The sequence below is a fragment of the Miniopterus natalensis genome, chromosome 10 (assembly GCF_054644295.1).
Source record: "Miniopterus natalensis isolate mMinNat1 chromosome 10, mMinNat1.hap1, whole genome shotgun sequence".
Lineage (NCBI taxonomy): Eukaryota > Metazoa > Chordata > Mammalia > Chiroptera > Miniopteridae > Miniopterus > Miniopterus natalensis.
In genome coordinates this window covers 41038287-41062326 of record NC_142090.1, presented here as the reverse complement: position 1 = coordinate 41062326, position 24040 = coordinate 41038287, and the positions used below count along the sequence as shown (strand labels likewise).

At 36.1% G+C, this 24040-nt stretch overlaps 1 protein-coding gene across 1 annotated transcript in view; it reads left to right on the top strand.

Annotated features, from left to right (window-relative positions):
• NME8 (NME/NM23 family member 8) overlaps nt 1-24040 on the top strand; it is a 65555-nt gene that overhangs the window by 20477 nt on the left and 21038 nt on the right. Inside the window, exons 6-9 of the mRNA XM_016199137.2 lie at nt 10360-10426; nt 11267-11340; nt 17007-17099; nt 18397-18581. Of these exons, the coding sequence (XP_016054623.2) occupies nt 10360-10426; nt 11267-11340; nt 17007-17099; nt 18397-18581 (419 nt within the window). The remainder of the gene's footprint in view (nt 1-10359; nt 10427-11266; nt 11341-17006; nt 17100-18396; nt 18582-24040) is intronic.

Here is a 24040-nt window from a genome sequence, read left to right as displayed (position 1 = left end):
GGTTTTCCACTGAGATTCATCAGTCTGTTGCATGCTTCTATATCTCTGGATCAATTTTGCCGCTCAGTCTGTTTTGTTTATTAGATTCCATATATGAGTGAGGTCATGTAAAGCTGAATCAGGAAGAATCAGAAAACCTGAATAGACTAATAATAATAGGCTGTTTTGCATTACCTTGAATATTTCAAAGCAGTAATAAGAAAATTCCCAGTAAACAAAACCCCTGGTCCAGACTGCTTCACAGGGGAGCTTTCTAATTCTTTAAGTTATAAGGTTAGATAGTTTACAAAAACTTTTTTTGCTTTTTGAGGTAGGCCTGTAGTGCTATGAACTTCTCTCTTAGGACTGCTTTCACTGTCTTGATTTCTTTCTTGATCTTATTGGTAACCCATTCATTGCTTAATAACATGCTATTTAGCCTCCATGTGTTTGAATGTTTTTAAATGTTTTCACTCTAGTTGATTTCTAATTTCATGCCATTGTGATCTGAGATGCTTTATCTGATTTTGATCTTCTTGAACTTGTAGAGACTGGTTTTTCATCCTAACATGTGGTATATCTATGAGCATGACCCATGTGCACTTGAGAGGAATCTATATTCTGAAGCTTTGGTGTGAAATGTTCTGTAAATATCAATTAAATCCATCTAATCTAACGTGCCATTTAGAGTCACTGTTTCTGTGTTGACTTTTTGTCTGGAAGATCTATCCGGTGAAGTCAGTGGGATGTTAAAGTCCATGACTATGACTGTATTGCTGTTGATTTCTCTCTTAAAGTCCTTAGGGTTATTGATAGGTTGTTACTTACTGTCATTTTGATTCTTTATGCCTGTGTTTCTCTCTCTCTCTCTTTCTTCTTCTTCTTATTACAACAGTCCCATTAACATTTTCTGTAATGCTGGTTTGGTGGTGATACACTACTTTAGCCTATTTTTCTTTTCTTTTCTGGGAAGCTCTTTATTTCACCATCTATTTTGAATGACAGCCTTGCTGGAGAGAGTATTCTAGGTTTCCGATCTTTGTTTTGCATTACCTTGAATACTTCATGCCATTCTGTTCTGGCCTGTAGAGTTTCTGATGAGAATTTAGCGGACAGTCTTATGGGAGCTTCTTTGTAGATAACAGATTGCCTTTCTCTTGCTTCCTTTAATATCCTCTCTTTGTCATGAAATTTTGGCATTTTAATTATGATGTGTCTGGGTGTGAACCTCTTTGGATTCTTCCTGCTTGGGACTCTCTGTGCCTCCTGAACTTGTGTGACTTTTTCCTTGACCAGGTTAAGGAAGTTTTCTGTCATTATTTCTTCAAACATGTTCTCTAACCCTTGCTTACTTTTGACCTCCTCTGGCACTCCTATGATGTGAGTATAGTTACATTTCATGTTGTCCCACAGTCACTTAGACTATCCTCCTGTTTTTTAATCATTTTTTCTTTTTGGATTTCTGATTGAGTGATTTTTTTTTACCCTGTTTTTAAATTCACTAATCTGACCCTCAGCTTCCCTTAATCTGTTGTTTATTCCTTCCAATATATTCTTTATTTCTGCTATGTTATTCTTCATTTCTGACTGGTCAGTTTTCATAATTTCCATATCTTTTTTTTTGCCTTTAAGCATCCTCACAATCAGTATTCTGAACTCTATATATGATAGATTGCTTACCTCCATTTCATTTAGCTCTTTTTCTGGAGACTTCTCTTATTCTTTTATTTGGGGTTTGTTTTTTTTTGTCTCCCCATTTTGTCTGCCTGTTTGGATGTGTTTCTATGAATTAGTTGTATTTTCTAGGACTCCTAGTCTTTTGGGTGGTCTCTGGTGTAGGCTAATGTCAGATGCTATTTGTGACTGACCTTGAGTACACTGTTTGAAGTTTTCTGCACTCCACAGCTTGTGGTTTCCTCTACTGTGGCTGCGTGCATTTGTTCAGGACCAAAATGCACACCAAAGTGTGCTTTTTCAAGGCCTGTGTCCAGAAGCAGATCAGGCAAAGGGTCAAAGCACTCTGAAATCTGCCTCTGCTTGCAGAGAATCAACCTGATTCTCTTAATTAGCTTCAGTCTGTACAAAACACCACTGAGTAGGAAAAGAGGTTTGCCAACAGGGTGAGGCAATTGCCTCCCCCTCAGGCAAAAGCTGCTTGGAAGGTAAATGTATGGGGGAATGACTCAGCACAGGAATTCAGAAGAGTTCCCTCTGATCTCTGTCCCCAGAGCCCACAATGCAAGGTTTTCCTCACACAGCTCCAGTCTATTCTTCCTTTCTTCTGCTGGAGCTCAAGGTGAATGTCTGCACATGAAATTTTGTGCATTAGCTCTTTAAGAGGATGCCTGCATTTCCATCTGTTTCTCCCTGGCAGACAGAAACCCAGCTGCTTTTCACAGCCAGATGTTATGTGGGAACCTTTCTCAGTTCTGGTGCTCTTGGCTGGGAAGCCCGTTCTTGAGTTTAAACCCCAGAGTCTTCAGTGGGAGCCCCCCACAGCTGAGATATCCCTTCAGACCTTCAGCTGCTGCCCATGGGAGCCCAGCCGGTCCTCTTGCTCCTGTACACTGCCTATCAGCCTCTATGTGGTTTCCACTTTTCTTCTTTGATCATGAGGGTGCTCTTTAGCTTGTATTCAATTGCAGTTGATTATTCAGGATGGTTTTTGTATATGTCAGTTGTAATTCCAGTTTTGTCCCAAGAGAGTGTCAGTGTAGCTTCCCCTCAATCTGCCACCATCTTTAATCTCCCACACTCTTTATGAAGCTAGCATTATCTTAATTCAAAAACCAGTTAAAGACACTGTGAGAAAACAAAATTATAGGCCAATATCCCTGATGAACATATATGCTAAAATCCTCAACAAAATATTAGCAAACTGGATCCAGCAATATAGTAAGAAGATCATACACCATGACCAAGTGGAATTTATTCTGTGGATGCAAGGCTGGTACAATATCTGCAAATCAGTAAATGTGATACATCACGTAAACAAAATGAACAATAAAAAGCACAGATCATATCAATAGATGAAGAAAAAACATATAATAAAATCCAGCACTCGTTTATGATAAAAAAATCTCAACAAGGTGGGAATAGAAGGATCATAACTCAACATAATCAAGGCCATATATGACAAACCTACAGCAAACATTATATTCAAAGGGGAAAAACTAAAAGTGTTTCACTTAAGGTCAGGAACAAGACAGGTATATCCACTTTCAGCACTCTTATTCAACATAGTGCTGGAAGTCCTAGCAATAGTGATTAGACAAAGAGAAGAAATAAAAGGCATCCAAATTTGGAAAGAGGAAGTAAAACTGTCATTATTCACAGATGACATGAAAATCCTAAAGATTCCACTAAACAACAACTCAATCTAAATAAATAAATTCAACAAAGTAGCAGGATTTCTGGGTACAAAATTAATACCTAGAAATTAGTGGCATTATTATACACCAATAATAAATTCTCACAGGGAGAAACTAAGAAAGCTCATTTACTATTGCAACAAAAAAATAAGATACCTAGGAATAAACTTAACCAAAGAGGTAAAAGACCTGTACTCAGAGAACTGTATGACACTGAAGGAAGAAAATGCAAACAAGTGGAAGAATATATCATATTCATAGATTAAAAGAATTATCGTTAAAATGTCCATTTTACCCAAAGCAATCTATAGATGGAATGCAATTCCTATTAAAATACCAATGGCCTATTTTACATATCTAAATCTTACAAAAATTTATATGGAACCAAAAATGACCCTGAATAGTCTCAACTATTCTTGAGAAAGAAGGATCTTGAGAAAGAAAAACAAAGTGGGAGGTATCACACTACCTGATATAAAACTGTACTACAAAGGCACTGTAATAAAAACAGCCTGGTACTGGCATATGGATCAATGGAATAGAACAGAGAGCCCAAAAATCAATCCATGCCTTTATGATCAATTAATATTTGACAAATGAGGCAATAGCATACAATGGAGTAAAAACTGTCTCTTCAAAAAATGATGTTTGGAAAATTGGACTGGTACATGCAAGAAAATGCAACTTAGACCACCAACATACATCATTCACAAGAATAAACTCAAAATGGATAAAAGACTTAAATGTAAGTCATGAAACCATAAAATCCTAGAAGAAAACATAGGTGGTTAAATCTCTGACATCTTTAGCTGCAATATTTCTGTTGATAAGTCTCTGGGGCAAAGGAGACAGAAAAATATAAACAAATGGGACTGCACCACACTAAAAAGCTTCTGCACAGCAAAAGAAACCATTAACAAAATGAAAAGGGAGCCCACTGTATTGGGAACATATTTATCCATGATTCATCTGATAAGGCATTAATTTCCAAAATGTATAAAGGACTTAATTCAACTCAACATCAGGAAGACAAATAATTGAATTAAAAAATGAGCAAAGAACCTGAACAGATACTTCTCCAAAGAAGTCATACAGATGGCCAATCAACATATGAAAAAATGCTTAAGGTTATTAATCAGAAGGATGTAAATTAAAACTACAATAAGGTATTCCCTCACAGCTGTCAGAATGGCTACTATCAATAAATCAACAAGCAACAGTGCAGAGAAGGATGCGGAGAAAAGGAAACCCTAGTTTACTGTCGATGGGAATGCAGATTGATGCAGCCACTGGAAAACAGTATGGAGTTTCCTCAAAAAATTAAAAATGGATCTGCCATTTGACCAAGCAATCCCACTTATGGGTGTATATCCTAAGAATCCTGAAGCACCAATCAGAAAGAATATATACCCTCCTATGTTCACAGCAGTATTAAATACAATAGCTATGATCTGGAAGCACCCCAAGTGCCCATCAATAGATGAATGGATAAAAAACTGTGGTACATTTGCACAATGGGATACTATGCAGCTCTAAAAAAAGAAGGAATTCTTCCCCTTTGCAACAGCATGTGTGGACCTGAAGATTATTATGCTAAGCAAAATAAGCCAGTCAGAGAAAGACAAATATATGTTCTCACTATTATGTGGAATCTAATGAACAAAATAAACTGATGAACAAAATAATGCCAGAGACATGGATACATGGAACAGATTGAGAAATATCAGAGAGGAGGGGGCTGGGAGGCCTGAATAAAGGAATGTAAAGAGATTAGTTAAAGAACATATATGCATAGCTGATGGACACAGACAATAGTGTAGTGAAGACCAAGAGGGGAGGGCACTGTTTGGAGCCAGGCATATATTGGGGAGAATGGGAGACATCTGCAATAGTGTCAACAATAAAATTTTAATTATCAGACGAAAGGGAACTTTAGTTCCCAGCAAAATATAATTTAAATTGTAAATGTAATTTTTATATTTTTTAACATCAGTAACATATATTAAAAGATAACTTTAATAATAAACAATACATTTTCTTTATAAATGTTTTTACTTTTCATAAATAACTCAAAAAATAGATAAGATAGAGGCAAAAAAGTAAATGCCTGCAGAGCTGAATTTAAATGCCCAAAAAAGCTCCGGCCTGGAGACCCCACTACGGGAATTTAAATGTCGTCTTTTAAAGGTTAAATTAGAAACAACATTTTGAATCAACACAAATGCTAGCAACAGTCAATACATAAAATATCTCTAATTTATTTCATAATTATTCAAATCCACAGTAGAATGTTATTTGGTGTGTTTTAGCTCTATATTATTGATGTGGAAAGAGGCCAAGATAGATGAATAAAAATAGTACACTTACATTGGATATTTAGTATGAGACCTTCTGTGTTGAAGTGTATTACTGTGTAAGAATAAATAAATATTTTAAGAAACAAATCATAAAGCATGTGGAGGTATGAACATAATAGCACAAGAAAGTAAGCCACACAAAAAAGTGATCAGAAATATAGGAAAATAAACAGGAGAAACTGGTTGTAATACACAAGCACAAACATACACACAACAAACAACAACAGCAAAATACAAGGGAAAGCATAAATTCAAGAAACAGAAAGTAGAGACTAGCCAGGAAATATTGAAAAATAGAATGATGAGACTGTATAGGCCCAAACTTTTGCAAGTACTTGCTATAGAAATTTCAGTTTAAATCAAGAAAGGATAAACAGTTCAATAAAGGGGCTTAGGAATACTGGGTTTACTATTTGCATAAAAAGTTGTATCATTTTCTCATACATACATACATATATAAACAACAGATGAATTAAAGAGCTGAAAACAAAGAAACTAAGTGTAAATATTAAAAGAAATATTGGCAAACTCTTATATTGTCATAGGTTGAGGAAGTCCATATTAATATAATACAGAACAGAGATATCAGAAAGGAAAAGTTGATAGATTTGATTATTTAAAACTGAAGTGTACTCTAAAATGTAAAAGGAAGGCAGTAAACTGGGAAAAATGCTTGCACTATGTGTTATTGTGCTAATATTGACAGTATCTACAAAGTACTTTGTTAAGAGCATTAAGAAAAAAATGATCATTTTGATGGAAAAATGATAAATGACAAATATAAAGAATTTACATTTATTATAATAATTTTTCTTATCTAAGAACATTTTTCTTGACTTTTTCAGGGAATCATCTCCTCTGTCTCTCCCCATTTCCCCCGCTTCTTTTTAAAAATTACAATTACTAGGAATTATTGAGGACTTACTGTTTTGCTAAGCTTTACAAGCAGATCTCCTGATTTAATTCTTACAGAAATCTTTTCACCTCCAGTTTTGTTGAGATATAATTGAGATAGCATTGTATTAGTTTAAGATGTACAACATAATGACTGATATATGTATATATTGCAAAATGATTATCACACCAAAGTTAGTTAACATCTGTCACCTCCCATGATTACATTTTTTTGTGTGTGATAAGGACTTTTAAGATCCCTCTTAACAATTTTCAAATATACAATATAGTATTAACTATAGTCACCATGCTGTATATTATACCCCAGAGCTTGCTTATAACTGGAAGTTTGTACCTTTTAACCAACTTCATTGAATTTCCCAACTCCCAACCCTCCACCTCTGGCAATTATCATTCTGTTTTCTGTATCTATGGCTAGTTTTTTTAGATTCTACATATAAGTAAGATCATATAGTACTTGTCTTTCTCTGTCTGATCTATTTCAGTTAGCATAATGCCCCCAAGATTTATCCATGTTGTCAAAAATGGTAAATTTTCCTTCTTTCTTTATAGATGAATAATATTTTATTGTACATATATACTTCGTTTTCTTTATCTTTTCACCCGTTATGGACACTTAGCTTGTTTTCATATCCTGACCATTGTAAATACTCTTGAGCCTTGAAAACACGGGGGTTAGGAGAACCAGCCCTTGCACAGTCATAAAATCACTATATAACTTTTGACTCCTCTCAAACTCAATCCTTCCTCAGTGTATAAATGGAATTGGTTTTAGGACACCTGCAGACACCTGCAGACACCAAAATCCACCAATGCTCAAGTCCCTCATATAAAATGGAATAAAATAATGCGTACCGTCAGCCCTCTACTTCAATGGATTCCCAACCATGGGTCAAAAGTACTGCTTTTGATTTGCATCTAGATGCAAAACCCAGGGATATGGGTGGCTGACTGTATGTTTATTGAAAAAAATCTGTCTATAAGTACCCACACAGTTCAAACCCATGTTGTTTAAAGGTCAACTGTAATGCTGCAATAAACATGGGAGTGCAGATAACTTTTCAAGATAGTGACTTAATAGGTAGTAATAGCAGTCTCTTAAGATCCTTTGTATTTCTGTGGTATCAGTTGTAATGTCTACTGTTTTATTGCTAATTTTATTTGAGTTCTCTCTTTTCTTTAGAGTCTAGCTAAATGGTTTGTGTTTTCTTTTTTTTTTAAAAAAATAGCACTTAGTTTCATTGATTTTTTTTCTATTGTATTTTTAGTTTCTATTTTATTTATTCCTGCTCTGATAACTTTGGTTTCATTTATTCTTCATTTTCTAGTTTCTTGAAGTGTAAAATTAGATTGTTTATTTGAGATTTTTTTTTAAGTGTAAGCATTTATTGCTATAAACTTCCCTCTTAGAACTCTTTTGTTACATTCCTTAAGTTTTGATATGTTGTATTTCCATTTTTATTGGCTTCAAAGAGTTTTTAGATTTGTGTTTTGATTTTTTCTTTGACCCATTGGTTGTTCAATAGTATGTTGTTTGATCTTCATATATTTATGTATTTTCTAGTTAATTTTTAGTTTTATACCATTATGGTCAGAAATATGCTTGATATAATTTTCATCTACTTAAATCTACTAGGACTTGTTTTGTGGCCTAACATATTATCTATCCTAAAGGATGTACCATGTGTACTTGAGAAGAATGAGTATTCTGTTGCTTTTGGATGCAATCTTCTGTAAATGTCTCTTAAATCAATCTGGTCTAACATGTAGTTTAAATTCAATGATTTAATTGATTTTCTGTCTGAATGGTTTATCCATTGCTGGTTCTTCTGAACAAACCAACACCAGCCCTGCTGGCTGCCAGAACCAGGCTATCAAGGGATGTGTCCTCTGGGAGGCAGCCACAAAAGCTGACATACCAGATGTGCACTCAATCTATTGTTTTTATTTTTATTGATTTCAGAGAGAGGAAGGGAGAGGGAGAGAGAATAGAAACATCAATGATGAGAGAGAGTCACTGATCAGCTGCCTCCTGTACATCCCCTACTGGGGATCAAGCCCCCAACCTGGGCATGTGCCATGACTGGGAATCCAATGGAGATCTCCAGGATCAAAGGCTGATGCTCAACCACTGAGCCACGCTGGCCGGGCACTCAATCTATCTTTATGTGAACATCAGAGCCCTGGGACAGAGAAGAGGGAGAGTGCAAAGATGGCACTTGCCACCTTCCCTGGTTTATGGAGAAAATTTCAGTTAGAGCTACATGTGTGTCAGACTAAGCCTGACCCTCAGGCTGCAGCCCCTCTTATAGAACAACATCCTGTTTTAATTAATAACAATAGATATATAAGAAATTTATTAAATCACATTTATTTTATATATTCAATTTTGTTGGACACATCTGTTATTTACCTTTATTATTTAATTGCCTTTTCTAGCACAGCAATGTATGATAGTAATAAAATATAAGGCACAATATGAGCCACATACATACTTTAAAATATTTTACTAGTCACAAAAGACACAATAAAAAAGAAACAGTGAAACTAAATTTAAAAAATTGTTTATTTAATCCAGTATATTCAAAAGATTCTATTTAAATATATACTGAATATAAAAAATAAGGTATACTACCTTCACTTTTTTATACTAAATCTTTGGGATATGTTGTGTGTTTTTCACTTATGATACATTTTAATTAGGACTAATTTCATTTCAAGTGTTTAGATAAACTTATGTGGCTAGTGGCTACCCTACTGGCCAACAAAAATTCAACAAAATGCAAAGTCAGATCAGTTTTGAAGTTATATCTGGCATAATTATCTTATTCCTGATTTTAATAAAGGTGAATGCTTCCAGTATAGTTATATCCAAATATTTTTGAGTATTCCATTGAGAATCTGAAGTTACTAATTCTCTTGCCAAAACAATGTTTATATATAAATATATAAAGAATCATAGAAGCACTTTTTGGGCTTCTCAAGTAATTTAGACCCCCATCCCTCCCATCCTTTCTAGTATTTTACTCTATAGTAGGAAATGGGTTATTATTTTGAGCAAGACTTTTTTTAAAGTTAAGGTAGTATCTTTTGGTTTCTAATTTACTAATAGTAATGGTCAGAAATGGATCTTGAAACAGCAAATACTCTTTTTATGTTTTAACATGATAATTATGTATTTATTGTTTTATTTTATTTTTAAAATATATCTTTATTGATTTCAGAGAGAGGAAGGGAGAGGGGGAGAGAGAGAGATAAATGTCAATGATGAGAGAGTCATTGATTTGGCTTCCTCCTGCTCACCCCCACAGGATCAAGCCACAAACACATGCCCTGACCTTGAATTGAAGGGATCTCCTGGATCATAGATTGACACTCAACTGCTGAGGCACACCAGCTGGGCTATTTATTGTTTTCTAGTTAATCCATGTTTCTTATTGTATTCCTTATGCTCTTCTTAAGTTTTAAAGGTTTTTTTTGTTTTGTTTTTAACCATTTCCATACAGCATACAGTATACGCATTTTTTTTTTCTGATAGTTTTCCTACTCCAACTGTTTTAAATATTTTTCATTCTATTTTAGTGGAAAGCTTGAGAAAAGTAGTGCTAGATAAATGCAGGCACATTTCCACTTTACCTTTTATCCTTTGGGTTATAAATATTTATTAGAAATAAAATTTCAAAAAACTCACCACCACATTAAAATATAACTGTTTTATTTGCATTTTTCTTCCATAGTATAATGAAATTGCGTTTGTAGACCCAGATACAGAAGATGCTGGGGAAGTATTCAATAAAAATGTTGGTAAGAAAACTTAAAGAATGGTAAGGGATTTGTATACATGGATGCTCATTACAGCATCACTTAAAGCAGCAAAGAGCTGGTAATGACGTCAGTATTAGTTGATAAGGAATTGGTAGGATAATTGATTATTTGTGCAATACTAGACTCAGATATTAAAAAGAAACCTCTTTTGCTCCCTTTCCCTTCTCTCTGGTCTCTATGTCTGGAGCCTTTCAGAGGTTACTCAGGCAAAACCAGAGCTAACTAATTTGGACAGCAGCATCCTCTTATTTCATCCCTCAAGTTGTGAAAATGATCTTTCTTGATGATCTACAGTCCCAGTTTACTTTACAGTTAATAGTTTCCTGCCTTCACTGGGTTGTCTATGAAAGTGCACACATCCTCTGGAGGGAGTAGGGGCAAACACATCTAAGACTGTGTAGATAAATGTGGATAAATCCATAATGATAACTCCATTAGTTTGTGATGTTTGCTTGCATTTGAAACTCCACTCACTAATAATACTGAGTTGAATGAATCATGGGTGTGATTCTAATTTATGTAAATTTTATAAAAATAACCAGTGCCCACCTACTCTGTTTTGTGTGTGGGTTTTTATTTTTGTGTGTGTGTTCCTATTGACTACAAACTGTTGTGAATGTTTCCCTTGTATGGAAATGTAAGATGTGCACTTTGATTCCAAATAGAAAATCTTTAGTAGTTGAAATTCCATAATGAGAAGAAAGCTGTCAGTGGAAAAAATTTACTGGACATTAGTAGTTTACATTTTTAATTACCAAAACCTTCATTATCTAGACTTTATATCAAGAAAATGAAGTTCCTTTATTTATTTTTTTCTAGACAAACTGTACAGTATTGCTATTATCAAACCCCAGGCTGTGATTACTGGAAAAACTATAGAAATTAAAGAAAAAGTAAGTGATATTTTGCAATAATAGTTTAAATTAATTGAAAAATAACAACCCTATTAATTGTCTATTTATTTATGTGTTTATTTATTTATTTATTTTTTAAATATATCTTTATTGATTTCAGAGAGAGGAAAGGAGAGGGAGAGAGAGAGACAGAAACATCAATGATGAGTCACTGATCGAGCCCACAGCCTGGGCATGTGCCCTGACTGGGAATCGAACCCCGATTGCCTGGATCCTAGGTCAACGCTCAACCGCTGAGCCACGCTCAGCCGGGCTAATTGTCAATTTAGAGATAAGCAGATTATCACTTAGAGTCAAATAGAATATAATGAACTTCTGGTGCCTCTAACGGCTTTGAATGTTTTCTCTTTACAAAGGCTAGACCCACACAGACATACTTATTTAAATAACTCTCTTTTTATATTGGATTTTAGCAAATGTTTTTCATGTTGAGTAATTAGCAACCCATACTTGTTATAATCTCACATTAGCTTGCTTTATTCTATGTATGTTGTCAAAAATGTATGGTCCTATATAGATCCATGATAGCTTAAAGATGCATTTAATGTTTTGCTTTAGAGGAAAAATATTTTTAAATTTAATTTATCTTTATTGTTGAAAATATTACAGATGTCCCCCCTTTGCCCCACACTGATCCCCTCCACTCTGCATGATGCCCTTACCAGGCAATCACCACACAATTGTCTGTGTCCATGGGTTAAGCATATATGCATATACATTCTTAGGATAATCTCTCCCCATTCATTCCCCCACCTCTGCATTCCCTCTGAGATTTGTCAGTCTCTTCCATGCTTCTATGTCTCTGGATCTATTTTGTTTATCACTTTATTTTGTCCATGAGATTCCACATATGAGTAAGATCATATGATACATGTCTTTCTCTGGCTTATTTCACTTAACATAATACTCTCCAGGTCCCACCATCCTGTCTCAAAGGGTAAGAGATCCTTCACTTTTACAGCTGCATAGTATTCTATGGTGTAAATGTCTGAGAAGATGCTTGATATGATTTCATCTTTTTGAACTTGTAGAGACTTGTTTTGTATCCTAACATGTGGTCTATCTGTGAATGTTTCATGTTCACTTGAGAAGAATGCATATCCTGCAGCTTTGGGGTGAAATGTTCTGTAAATGTTAATTAAATCCATCCAATCTAGTGTGTCCTTTAGAGTCACTGTTTCCTTGTTGATTTTTTGTCTGGAAGATCTTCCCAGTGTAGTCAGTGGGATGTTGAAATCCCGTACTATGACTATATTGCTGTTTATCTCTCCTTAAAGTCCTCCAGAAGATTTAAAAATATATTTAGGTGCTCCTATATTGGGCACATATATGTTTGCCAGGGTTATACCCTCTTGCTGGATCAATCCCTTTAGTATCATGTAGTGACCTGACTTTTCTCTTGTTATGGCCTTCATTTTGAAGTCTATTTTGTCAGATATGAGTATTGCTACCCCATCTTTTTTTTTTCCATTTCCATTTACATGTAAAAAATTTTACCATCCCTTCACTCTCAACCTATGTGAGTCTTATTCTTAGGTGGGACTCTTGTAGACAGCATATATTTGGCTCATTTTTTTAATCCATTCAGGTACACTCTGTCTTTTGATTGGAGCATTTAATCCATTTATGTTTAAGGTTATTGTGGATAAGTGCATATCTATTGCCATTTTAATTCTTTATGCCTATGTTTCTCTCTCTATTTCTACTTCTTATTACAGCAGTCCCTTTAACATATCTTGCAATGTTGGTTTGGTGTGATAAACTCCTTTAGCCTTTTTTGTCTGGCAAACTCTTTATTTAACCTTCAAGTTTGAATGATAGCCTTGCTGGATAGAGCAGTCTTGGTTTCAGATCCTTATTTTGCATTACTTTGAATACTTCATGCCATTCCCTCTGGCCTGTAGAGTTTCTGATGAGAAATCAGCTGACAGCCTTAGGGGAGCTCCTTTGTAGGTAACAGATTGCTTTTGCTTTGCTTTTGCTGCCTTTAAGATTCTTTCTTTGTCTGGAATTCTTGGCATTTTAATTATGATGTGTCTGGGCCTGGGTATCTTTGGGTTCTTCTTGCTTGGGACTCTCTGTGACTCTTGAACTTGTGTGACTTTTTCCTTGACCAGGTTAAGGAAGTTTTCTGCAAACAGGTCCTCTATCCCTTGATGACTTTCTTCACCTTCTGGCTCTTCTATGATGCAAATATTTTTATGTTTCATGTTGTCCCACAGATCCCTTAAACCTGTCCTTCTGTTTTTTAATTGTTTTGTTTTTTTAAAATATATCTTTATTGATTTCAGTGAGAGGAAAAGAGGGGGAGAGAGAGAGATAGAAACATCAATGATGAGAGAGTCATTGATCAGCTGCCTAGCCCGCAACCTGGGCATGTGCCCTGACCAGGAATCAAACCCCGATCTCCTGGACCCTAGGTCGATGCTCAACAGCTGAGCCACGCCCGGCTGGGCTTTAATTGTTTTTTCTTTTTGATTCTCTAATTGAGTGATTTTTTTTTATCCTGTCTTATAATTCACTGACGCAATCCTCAGCTTCCCCTAATCTGTTATTTATTCCTTCCACTGTATTTTTAATTTCTGCTGTGTCATTCTTAATTTCCTTCATAGTTTCCATATCTTTTCTCATGCTGCTGAGCACCCTTACAATCAGTAATCTGAACTCCATATTTAATAAATTGATGATCTCCATTTCATTTGGCTCTTTTTATGGAGATTTCTCTTATTCTTTCATGTGGGGCTTCTTTTTTTTGTCTCCCCATTGTGGCTGTCTGTTTGGATTTATTTCTATGTATTAGGTAGATCTGCTATGACTCCCAGTCTTTTGGAGGATCTCTGGTGCAGGTCAATGTCAGATGGTGTTTGTGACTGGCCTTGAATACCCTGTTTGGAGCTCTCAGCAATCCACAGCTTGTGGTTTGCTCTGCTGTGTCTGGGTGTGTTTGGAAAGGAGCAAGGTGCACATCAAGGTCTACTTTTCTAAACCCTGGTCCAGAACCAGATTCGAAAAGTCTCAAAGCACCCAGAGATTGCCTTTGCCTGCAGGCTGATTGTTATTCAAAGTCTCTTAATGAGCCTTAGGCTATAGACAATAGCAAGGTGTAAACTCCATAGGGTGGGATGTGAGGTTTTTAATGGATAGAGCAATTGCTTCCCCCCATACCCAGGGCAAAAGCTGCTTGGAGGGTAAAGGTCTGCCTGAAAAAGTGTTCTTTGTTGTAGGAGGGCAGGGGGTGACTCAGAGCAAGAATTCAGACAGGTGCCCTCTGAGGTCTATTTCCAGAATGTGTAACCCTGCAACCTCCTCACACATCTCTAGTCCACTCTGCCCTTCCTCTGCTGGAGCTCAAGGTGAGTGCCTGCACATGAAACTTTGTATGTTGGCACTTTAAGAGGGTGCCTGCATTTCCAGCCATCTCTCCCTGGTAGACAGAAACTGCTGCTTTTCACAGTGAGTTGTTATGTGGGCACCTCTCTCAGTTCTGGTGCTCTGAGCTGGGAAGCCCAGCCTGGGGTTTAGACCCCAGAGTTCTCAGTTGGAACTCCCCACAACTGAGATACCCCTCTGTAACTACTGCTGCTGCCTGTGTAAGCCCAGCCAGCCCTCTTGCATTTCCAAACTTCCTAACAGTCTCTATGCTGTCTCCACTTTTCATCCTTGGTTATGAGGATTCTCTCCAGCTAGTCTTCAGTTGATTTTTCAGGATGGTTTTTCTATATTTTAGTTGTAATTCCAGTTTGGTCCTGGGAGAGTGTCAGTGTAGCTTCCACTTAATCTGCTGCCATCTTGCAATCCTGAAAAGATAAATTTTTTAAAGGAAAATTGCATTTTAATCCAAAGGTCAGCAGACATTTTATATAAAGGACCATTCAGTAACTATTTTCAAGTTTGTGGCATATATGATCTCTGTCACAGCTATGAGATCATATTGAGAAAGCACCAGCAGGCACCATGTAAACTAATGGTTGTGACTATATTCCAATAAACTTCATTTCCAAAAATTGGCAGTTGGCCAGGTTTTGACTATAGGCTATAGTTTGCTCATCCCTGAACAAAGACGTTGTGTTAAAACAACAAAATTATATTGAAATTTGAAAGACTATTGCATGTACAGTAGAGGAGATCACATAGGGAGCTATGTCAGAAGGGGTTGGGTATCTCTTGATAAACTTCCATCATGCATTCTTTTTTTAGCCACAGTAGCATTATCACTGATTAAACTACAAGAAAATGATAGTCCATGGGTCATAGTATATATAATCTCCCTTCCAAATATGAGTTGATTTTATTAATACCATTCTCTAAGTATAGTTTCCCTTTTTTATTACAGATTCTGGTGTATATGTGGGAAGGTGGACACAAGACTATATCCCAGTCCCCCATAAATTGCTTATATTTTATAAAGTTATCAAAAATAATATCCATACCCACAGTTTACTGTTTTTTATTCTATATGTTTTAATAGATATAATAGTGAAGATTTTCAAATTATATAGTTCCTTTAGTTGAGGCAACACTATCATCAATTCATCTGAAATTTGTTGTTTTGATGTACTAAACAACATTGCAGGAATGTGAATTATAAATATCTACTAAATACTTTACCTCTCTGGAATACAGTAAAAAGCTACATAACAAACTGAACATAAAAAATTTAAAAAAGGTCTTGAATGAAAAAGAAATTAAACACACTGAATTTTTCAACTATAGTAAAGGAGAAGTTATCAAGTTTAAATGTTGCTTGGATCTTATTTTATTTTATCAGAGACTTAGTAACTTAACAGACATGATTTGAGTATTTAGAAAATTTTCAAATTGGAGTGTCAGGAGAGGTGTCACTAAGATGTAAGTACAGCTCTGTAATATAGGTGAAGCCCATGGGACCAGTCTGGGGCTTGCTTTAATAATAGAAGCAGAGGTACTTGGTACTCAGTACTTCCAAATAAAATTGAGATCAAATTATTGCTATCATTTAATGTATTTACTAAGTTGCTTTGAACCCAGGTTGCACTTACATTTAGTTGTTTATTACCTCATTGGACTTGTTAGATTAGCATCAAAACTTCCCTTTGTTACATTTTATTATACTTGAGTGACATGCAGACTGAATTTGTTATTAAATTAAATTTTCTTTAAAACAAGTAAAGCATGGCTAAACCTTAAATTCTGTCCTTCCAAATAACTTGCATATTTTTGTTGCTAAAAGAGTAAAATATAATAGATTATGAGTTATAGCCTTAACAAAGTAAAGCCTTAAAAAAATTAAAATGATTTTGAAAAAAGATGGTTAAGAAGTGCTTATAAATTTATGTCTTTATGAGTGATTCAGAAGATTATGATATCTTTCTTCAGAATTCAGTTAGTTTTTTCACATTTTGAGGCAATTCACTTAAATAATATAAATATTGTGGTTTCTCTGGTTTAAACCTTGAAAACTTAAATACTAGGGGGCATGATGAGGGCCTTCCTTGTCTATATAATTTTAAGCCACTTTACATCTAGTGCCCCATGGATTGTGCTGAGGTCTTAACATGAAATACATTGAAATCTGGGAGGTGTGTTAAGCCTAGGATCCAAATGTCCTTGACTTGTTTTGCATGTGATCCCACAATCTCTCAATCTGACTTACTCTCTCATTGAAGATCATCAATAAAGGATTTGTCATAGAAGCAGAAGATAAGAGAGTACTCACTGAAAAGCAAGTGAGGAACTTCTATAGCCAATTAGCAGACCAGGTAAGAAAGTTAAAAAAAATAAACCACTGTGTTTTCAAATAGACTATATTCTTGTAAGTTTTAGAGCTTCATTATAGAAAAGCAAATGAATAAGTGTGACCAAGCAAATAAGCTCCTGGTGCCTTTTTTGGTGTCCATATCATGGTAATGCCAAAAATGATGACTCTGAAGAAATATCCAGAAGTTGAGCAAAAGTGGCTGGTCTAGCTGTGTTCTTCTGGAGTGAAAACTTCATTATGTTATGTCCTCTAAGATTCCCTACATGAGCCCTGGAAGTAAATATCCAGGCATTATCTAGAGATTTTTAACCCAGGTTGAAGGCTTCTTGTCATTTACATTACAGAAAAGCTTTAAAAAAATTTTTTTAATTGACTTTAGAGAGAGAGAGGAAGGGAGAAAGGGAGAGAAGCTCCCATCTGTTGCTCCACTTATGTATGCATTCATTGGTTGATTCTTGTATGTGCCCGGAGCAGGGATCAAACCCACAACTTTCGCATATGGGGACAATGCTCTAACCAACTAAGTTACCCAGCCAGGGCCCTACAGGAAAACTTTAATTCTTTCTGTATCCAAAAGCCTTTGTCTCAAGCTATTTTTAAAATTCTCTCTTCCCTGAAGAATGACAATAAAGGCGGTGCTGTGTATTGGAAAGTGCACTGGCTTCGGTTCAGGAGACATAATTCTACAAATTCCCTGTCCAATATGGTAGCCATTAGATACATGTGTCCATTTGAATGTAAATTCATTAAAATTATATAAAATTCACTCTCAATTGCACTGGCCACATTTCAAGTGCTCAATAGCTGCATGTGGTTACATATGTTGGAGAGCACAAGACACGCTTGTCATTACAGAGAAAATTCTACTGAATAGCACTTTGTAAACTAGCTGTATCACTCAAAACATCTCTATTAGCCCCAGGAAAGGGTTGGACCAGCAACATCAGCATCACCTGGGAGTTTTTGAGAAAATTTAATTCCTGGGCCCCACCCTAAACCTGCTCAACCATAAATTCTGAGATTGGACTCCAGAAACCTGTGTTTACACAACAAGCCCTTCAGATGACTTGGAAACTTCCTAAAGCTTGAGGATAGTTATTAGACTATCTTTAAGATCAACCCCTGCTAGGCATGAACTTTTATCCTTGAAAGATGTGTTTGTTAACAGGAGCTTTATAAAGATACCATTCACTTCCCCAGTGATCATGAAGGGGAAGATGCAACTTGACTTGGGTAGTAGCTGCCATGTTAGCCTATTCATTTCAGGAACTTGAACAGTTTATCATTTTATTTTATAGCCTGACTTTGAAGATTTTGTTTCTTCAATGACAAATAGCCTAAGCTATATTCTAGTTGTATCTCAAGGCAATGAACAAGAACTTCTCTGGGAAGAAACTGTATTTAATCCTCAGATCGAAACTGAAGAACCATCTGAAGATCAACATGAAATGGCCACACCTACAGTAATGAAGAAGTGGGACAGGTAGTTTGAATCCAAGACTTTATGATTTGCAATATCTTAGTAGGTAATAAAGAGAGGTATCCAAATATCTTAAAATCTAAATACAAACATACTTATGTTGAAGTCACAAGTATTTCAGTCCCTCTAAAATACTGTATAGTCAGCAAAGCTGGAATTGTCCTAAAAATTTATGAGCAAGAAAATAAATTTCCATTTGTCTTTCTACAGCTGGGCATACCAGCCTGCTTCATTGGCTGGTTCTCCAGGGTAGACTAGGACCATGTATAATCCCTCACAGCCTTGTCTCATCTCCTATTTCCCCACATTCCACTTCTACCTTCCCTGTGTGCTGAAGACATCAAACATACTCTATCCTTTTGCTTAAGACAGTTAGTGGTTTTACATTGCTAAGAATGAAGTAGTTGTATATTTTTGTAACAGATTTTTACATATTTGAAACCATATGTAAGTAACTTATAGAATGGCGGTTTTTATGCACTACTATTTGTGCCTTTTATTTCTCTGAAGACTCAGAAAATACAGAATTTAATACAAATTTTATCTGAGTTGTGCCTGAAGGAAAGGTGGGTGAGTGAGAAAAAAACTGAAATTAGCTGTCTTGATACTTCATGATTTGTGTCTCCCCATGCTGGGCAGACCACCTCCATTTCATTTTCTGGCTGAGAATCTCCAGAATTTTCCTTATTGTGTTATTAATGAATTGCATTAGCTTTTCTTACATACCAACATCATCCGATTCCTAGCAATGTCAAAGTTTTTAGGTAGCATGTAGACCCTAATATCACTTATCTCAAGATTTAAGTGGGATAGGAGGACTCATTAAGGTAAATCAACTACTGACAAAGGGCTTTATAAACAGTGGTACTTACTTTCAGAGTTTTAAGGGAAAATGATAATCAGTTGTCAAAAGGAAGGTTTGAGAAGAGATCCAACACAATGGTGGATTAAGTAGAAGCTACACTCACCACCTTCCAGGTCCAAACTGGAATTACAACTAAAGTATAGAAAAATTGTCCTGAATAACCAACTGAAGACTAGCTGGAGAGAACCCTTATAACCAAGGACATACAGAGGAGGCCACATTGAGACTGGTAAAAAGTGTGGAGACATGAGAGGGCTGGCCAGGCTCCCACAGATGGCAGCTCAAGTTCTAGAGGGATATCTCAGCTATAGAGGATTCCCCCTGAGAAGTCTAAAATCTAAAACCCAAACTGGGCTCCCTAGCTCAGAGCACCAAAACTGGGAAACTTGTGCACATAACATCTGGCTGTGAAAAGCAACAAGGTTTCTGTCTGCCAGGGAGAAATGGCTAGAAACACAGGCACTCTCTTGAAGGGCCAACACACAAAATTTTGTTTGTAGCCACTCACCCTGGGCTCCGTTGGAGGAGGGGCAGAGCAAACTAGAGCTGCATGAAAAGAGTCTAGGGTTGGTGGCTCTGGGAATAGAGCTTAGAGGTGAGCCACCAGGATCCCTGTGCTGAGTCATTTCCTCATACTTCGGACACCATCTTTCTCAGGCAGAGCATTCCCCTCAATGCAGCATCAGCCTGGGATGAAACAATAGCCCCACCCATTGGAATCCCTCTTGCCCCATCCTGTGGAGCTTAAGCCCTCCTGGGGGGTACAGCCAGAGGCTCTTTAAGTGATTTATTTAAGAGATAGCCTGCAGGCAGGGGCATATCTCTGGATGCTTTGAGACTTTTTGCTGACATGCTCCTGGGCATAGTGCTAGTAAAAACAGACCTTGGTGTGAAGCTTGGTCCTTTCCACATGCACCCAGGTCCAGCAGAGGGAACCACAAGTTGTGGATCACTGATAGCTTCAAACAGGTTGCCCAGGGCCAGTCACATACATTGTCTGACATTGGCCTGAACAAAAGTCCCTCCAAAGAGGCCTAAAACCAATATACCCAGGCACCAGCTCCAGACAACCACAAATCAGGATCCAATGAGGTTCATAAGCAGCATATCCACAGGGAAATCTCAGCAGTCACCAATCACTGCTGAAGCAAATTCCACCTCGTATGATCACAACCTTACAGCAGCTTGCATGCTTTATTGGGGGCTGAGCTTCAGTCAGCTAGCTTAGGGGTTGATCCCATACATAAACATGCCAATAGCAATCAAGACTCAATTATAATAGAGGGAACACATAATGCTCACAAAAGACATTCTTAGAGCACCCAGCTCAGGTGATTAGGGAGACTATGCCACTGGGTTTCACAAGTCACCTACTACATAAAGCCACCTTACCAAGACTGGGAGTCATAGCAGATCTACCTAATACATAGAAACAAAAAGAGGAAGCCAAAACTGGGAGGTAAAGAAACAGGCCCCAAAGGAAGGACCAAGAGAATTCTCCAGAAGAAGAGCTAAATAAAATGTAGGTAAGCAGTTTATCAGATATAGAGTTCACACTAATGATTATGAGGATGATCAACAGCATGAAAAAGAACATAAATATCATAAAAAAGGACCAGTCAGAAATGAAGAATACACTGGAAGAGATAAACAGTAGGCTCCAGGAAGCAGAGGATTATATTAGTGATTTGGAAGACAAGGTAGAAAAAAACACACTCAATCAGATCCGCAAAAAGAAAATAGAATTTAAAATAATGAGGACAGTTAAGGGTCCTTTAGGACAACGTGAAGTGTAACAACATCCACATCATTAGGGATACCAGAAGGAGAGGAGAATTTGTTTGAAGAAATAATGACTGAAAACTTCCCTAACCTCGTGAAGGAAAAAGACATACAAGTCCAGGAAGCACAGAGAGTCACAAAAAAGATGAACCCAAAGAGGCCCACACCAAGACACATCATATTTTAAATGACAAAAATTAAAGACAAAGAAAGAATCTTAAAAGCCACAAGTGAAAGTAGTCAGTTACCTACAAGGGAGCTCCCATGAGACTATCAGCTCAACAGAAACATTTCAGGCCAGAAAGGATTGGCATGAAATACTGAAAGTGATGAAAAGCAAGGACCTACAACCAAGGCTACTTTGCCCAGCAAGGCTATTTTTTAAAGTTGAAGGAAAAATAAATAACATCCCAGACAAGAGAAAGCTAAAGGAGTTTGTTACCACCAAAGTAATATTACAAGAAATGTTAAATGGCCTGCCAGAAGAAGGAGGAGGAGGAGGAGATGAAGAAGATGAGGATGAAGAAGGAGGAGAAACAAAACATAGGAACATAGTTAAAAAAATAAAATAGCAATATATATGTACCTATGAATAATCACTTTAAATATAAATGACTTAAGTGCTCCAATCAAAAGACATACGTAGCTAAATGGATAAGAAAATGAGACCCATGTCTATGCTGTTTTCAAGAGACCCACCTCAGAAGAAAACATACACACAGACTAAAAGTTAAGATGTAGAAAAATATATTTCATGCAAATGAAAAGGAAAAAAAAGCCGGGTAGCAGTACTTATATCTGACAAATTAGACTTTAAAACCAAGGCTATAGAAGGACATTACATAATAATAAAGAGAGCAATCCAACAAGATGACATAACCCTTGTAAACATTTATGCACATGACATAGGTGCACCTACATATGTAAAGCAAATCTTGATGGACATAAAGGGAGAAATTGACAGTACTACAGTTATAGTATGGGATTTTAACACCCCATTGACATCAATGGTTAGACCTTCCAACATAAAATCAACAAGGAGATGGCGGCCTTAAATGACACACTAGATCAAATGGATTTAATTGATATCATCAGAGTATTTTACCCCAAAGAAGCAGAATATGCATTCTTTTCAAGTACCCCTGGAACGTTTTGTACGAGAGACCAAATATTAGGACACAAAACAAGTCTCAATAAGTTTAAGAAGGTTGAAATCCTAACAAACATCTTCTTTGATCATAATGCTATGAAACTTGAAATCAATCACAAGAAAACTATAAAACACACAAAGCCATGGAAGATAAATAACGTACTAAACAGTGAATGGGTTAACAATGAGATCAATGAAGAAATTAAAAGATATCTTGAAACAAATGAAAATGAGAACCAGCAACCCAAAATCTGTGGGACATGGAAAGAAGTCCTAAGAGGGAAATTCATAGCATTACAGCTTATCTCAAAAAGCAAGAAAAAGCTCAAATAAACGATCTAACTTTACACTTAAAGTAACTTGAAAAAACAACAATAAAAAAAGCCCAGATTGAGTTGAAGGAAAGAAATGATAAAGATCAGAGCAGAAATAAACAATATAGAGTTTAAAAAACAATACAAAGATCAGTGAAACCAAAAGCTGGTTCTTTGTAAAGATAAACAAGATTGGCATACCTTTAAACAGACTCATCAAGAAAAAAAAGAGAAGGGTCAATGGGGGATAAAAGTGGACATCACTTTTCACCACTCTTATTCAACATAGCACTGGAAGTTTTAGCCACAGCAATCAGACAAGAAGAATAAGTAAAAGGCATCCAAATGGGAAAGGAAGAGGTAAAACTGTCATTATTTGCCTATGACATGATACTGTAAATAGAGAACCTTAAAGATTTGACTGAAAAACTTCAAGAACTGATTAATAAATTCAGTAAAGTAGCAGGATACAAAATAAATATCCATAAATCAGTTGCTTGTTTATACACAAATAATGAACTATCAGAAAGGAAAACTAAATGGAAGCATATACCGTGTTCAAGGATAGGAAGAATTAACATTATTAAAATATCTATACTACCCAAAGCAATCTACAGATTCAATGCAATTGCTATCAAGATACCAATGGCATATTTTACAGAACTAGAACACATATTCCAAAAATTTATGTGGAACCAAAAAAGACCCTGAATTGCCACAGCAATCTTGATAAAGAAGAAAAAAGTTGGAGGAATCACACTACCTGATATCAAACTCTAAAACAAGGCCATAACAACCAAAACTGCATGGTACTGATATAAAAACAGGCATATAGCTCAATGGAATAGAATTGAGAGCCCAGAAATAAACCCACATCTTTATAGTCAATTTATATTGGCAAAGAAGCAAGAACATACAATGGGCTAAAAATAGCCTATTAATAAATAGTGTTGGGAAAATTGGGCAGATACTCAAACAAAGTGAAACTAGACCACCTTCTTACACTGCACACAAGAATAAACTCAAAATGGATTAAAGACTTAAATGTAAGCCACAAAACCACAAAAATCCTAGAAGAAAACATAAGCTGCAAAATCTCAAACATTTCTTGTAGCAATATTTTTTCTGATATACCTCCTCTGCCAAGGAAAACTAAAAAAAAGATAAGCAAATGGGACTACATCAAATTAAAGAGTTTTGCACAGCAAAAAAAAAATCATCAACAAAATGAAGAGACAGCCAACTGAATGGGAGAACATATTCACCAATAATACATCTGATAAGGGGTTGATATCCAAAATTTATAAAGAACTTATAAAACTCAACCTCCCCAAAACAATCCAATTAAAAA